Source organism: Acanthisitta chloris, unplaced genomic scaffold, assembly GCF_000695815.1.
Source record: "Acanthisitta chloris isolate BGI_N310 unplaced genomic scaffold, ASM69581v1 scaffold44284, whole genome shotgun sequence".
Lineage (NCBI taxonomy): Eukaryota > Metazoa > Chordata > Aves > Passeriformes > Acanthisittidae > Acanthisitta > Acanthisitta chloris.
In genome coordinates this window covers 1-2,981 of record NW_008671779.1, presented here as the reverse complement: position 1 = coordinate 2,981, position 2,981 = coordinate 1, and the positions used below count along the sequence as shown (strand labels likewise).

Genomic DNA, 2,981 nt, shown 5'->3' with positions numbered 1-2,981 from the left:
TTTAGGTTAGGGGGTTTTTTTCTCCATTTAGATGATCCTTAAAACTTAGACGTCTGACTTCAATTCCTCACATGGCACACAGTTTCCTTTTCTCCTGGTTTTACTACCACACCAGTGAGGTCAGCAGTGTCAGGAACATGCTCAGGCATCACCTGCCAGTACAGCACCTGACAGCAGAGTCCTGGGATGGCTGACAGACCTGTGAAGTGTCTCAGAGGTCCTGACCTGCCCAATACCTACACCAGCAGGCAGGTAACAGCCTTCTGCATGACAATTTGTAACAGCCTGGGTAATGCTCACCCATCCAGAGCAGAACACAGGCTATTTTCTTTTGTCCTGTAATGATACTGTCACACTAACAGCATGACTCTACACAAGGACTTGGCAGGAAAGTCTTATCATTAACAACATCCTTGTTTTCCACATCAGGACTTTACCTGCAACGGAGTTTGGACGAGGCATGATCAAAGAGGCAGAACTCTGAGTGTAAGGAAGGGGACCTCCTCCTGCTGCTACTTCTCTGGGCAAGTTCTCAGCAGACCCAATGGTTTCCTCTTCTGCGACTGGGGAACAGTTATCTGTTCTCCGGTCATGACTGAGGCCTTGGTGCTTCCCAGCTCTGAGACTCCCATCCTTGCTCCATTCCAAACTGGATCCACTGCGATCATCATTTTCTGATGAGCTTGTTATCGTGGCTGAAAAAAACAAGAAGAAACCTCAGCTGAAGTACATACCAGAGGCACTTAGACTCTTCATTCTCAAACAGCACTGTGAAGCATAAGTGACAAAACCTCAATATTCAGAGGTCTGTCCCACCTAAAACTGGTAACTGCCTTAGGAAGACAACAGCCTGCACTCACACACCTGGCAAACCTGTCTTGATAGAAACGTTTCAGCAACTGAGCTATACACTGCTCCTTTCTGACATACCTCCTGCATTTCACTGCCAGGTGCATGTGATGGATCAGAACCAGCAGGTATATGAACCACATTCTCCCAGAACACTGGGCCTGGTCCAGGCAGAGGAAGGACCAACGACTCCTCTTCCACACCACCTTGCAGGATGGTGAGGCACTCGTACAACTCTGCATTCTTCCAGCTCAGGATCACATTCATAAGGAATTTAAGATCTGATGCTTAAATCCAGGAGCTCGTACTCTAAGAAATCCCAGTAACATACAATTTAGAAGCAATAGGGAAAAAAAAGCTTCCCAGGCACTGCATTAACTTTTGCACACAGCTTACATTGTACTTCTGTCCAACGAGTTTGTTCCATTTTCATAGCAGCACCAAAAGATCTGTCTCCTCCTGAAGTATGAGCCTTTATGACTGAGTCCTCCTGCAGGGAAGGGCAGCACCAGGAGACCTGGCTGCTCCAGACTCCCAGTCACACAGGGGCAGGGATCCAGCCCAGCTTACATTCTGGCCAGCAGCCCAACCTCTTCTCCCACTTAGCTCCCTGCTGAAGACTAAAACCTGCCTCCACTACTCTTATGTCAAATTCAATGGCAGCAAAGAAGAATTCAGCTGCAGCAGCAGAACACCGGGAGACCGAAGGAAACCTGACCCGAGTGAAGGAGAGGAGAGGCAGGAAAGATCCATTTCCCCTCGGTGTGCTGGCCCAGAGAGCACCACAGGAGCAGAGCACAAAGGAGCCCACATGGGCAGCAGGACAGAGGGAGCTATTTCCACAGCTGGACGAGCTCTGCCAAAGACATTAGAACACACACACTGCCAGACATACCTTAAAACACACATTTGCTACTGATAACAAATGAATGCACAGACACACTTGTCTATAAAAAGAGAAGCACAGGTCCCTTATCAGAGGTGCCTCTCCTTCCCCTTCTTGGTTCCTCTACAGAGGTGAGTGTGGTGCCACGGGACAAGGGGAGTCCAAACTCTCCCTGGGTCTGAGACACCAACAACAGCTCCACACAACGCTGGCAGATGATTTCCACGTGGTCCCATGACCACGAAGCACACACACTGGACTGAAGGGGCTACACAGAAGTTCCCTCCTGCTCTAGGGGTTTTCTGCCCCTGCTCTCACACTTCACAGCTCCACCACCCTCTTCTCCCTGTGTGATAAAGGACTCACTTTCATGTTTCTCTTATTTTTCAACCCCCTTCCTTTTCAGTAGCTCAATAACCAACTTTTACCACTGTGTTCTAAAGTATTTCCTTTAAAAGATTAGTACTTACAAGGTTACACAGTGACAATGCAGTTGTCATGCCAAAACACTACTGTAAAGGAACATGAGGCTAGTTCTCACCTTGTTTAGAACATAGGCACACTCCTGGAGTATCTCATGCCTGTAAAGCATGGGCAGTACCTGTGTTGGTGCTCTTTTCCCAAGAGCAACAGTGCTGATACACCCTGTCCTTTACATCAGAACGTTCATGCTGTCCCAAGACTAAACCTGACACTAAGCTGACACACATCAATCTGCCACTGAATGAGCTCACACAATTGTTGTCTTGACTGAAGTTTTACACACAAGAGTCTCAGACCCACGAAAAATGTGTCTTTTAGGCTGACCAACCCCTAAAAATAATGTTACTTGATAATGAAATGCAAGAACAACTGTAAAATCAGAGTGAAGTGTTAGCACCTGTGCTATGAACACATCTCCTCCCTGGCAAGGACTACAGACCAAGGATCCTCACAGCAGAGTCCAGTGGCACTTGGGATTCCTTCCCCAAACACCAGTTGTCAATAGAAATGAACTAAGTGCATGGTCAGAGACAATGACATGTCAAATCTAGACATTTCATGTTTAGAACTGCTTCCATTTTCAGTCTCCCCAAATTCTGTCCATCAGCTGGACCCAAATAAAACCAAACACTCACTTTTGTGTATACAGAAAGCACCAGGTTAGAGGTATTTGTGCTGTGTGTTTGCTTAACAGCTGTGAAAAATCAGTTTTAAAAGGAATCGGTTTAAGTATCAGCACCAAAAAAAAAGAAGATATAATTAT

At 46.7% G+C, this 2,981-nt stretch overlaps 1 protein-coding gene across 1 annotated transcript in view; it reads right to left on the bottom strand.

Moving 5' to 3' along the window:
• The window catches only part of TANC1 (tetratricopeptide repeat, ankyrin repeat and coiled-coil containing 1), a gene marked incomplete at both ends in the record, with an annotated part of 11,080 nt that extends 10,385 nt beyond the window's left edge, over window positions 1-695 (bottom strand). Inside the window, one exon of the mRNA XM_009074213.1 lies at window positions 438-695. Within this exon, the coding sequence (XP_009072461.1) occupies window positions 438-695 (258 nt within the window). The remainder of the gene's footprint in view (window positions 1-437) is intronic.
• Between the last annotated feature and the right edge of the window lie 2,286 nt (window positions 696-2,981).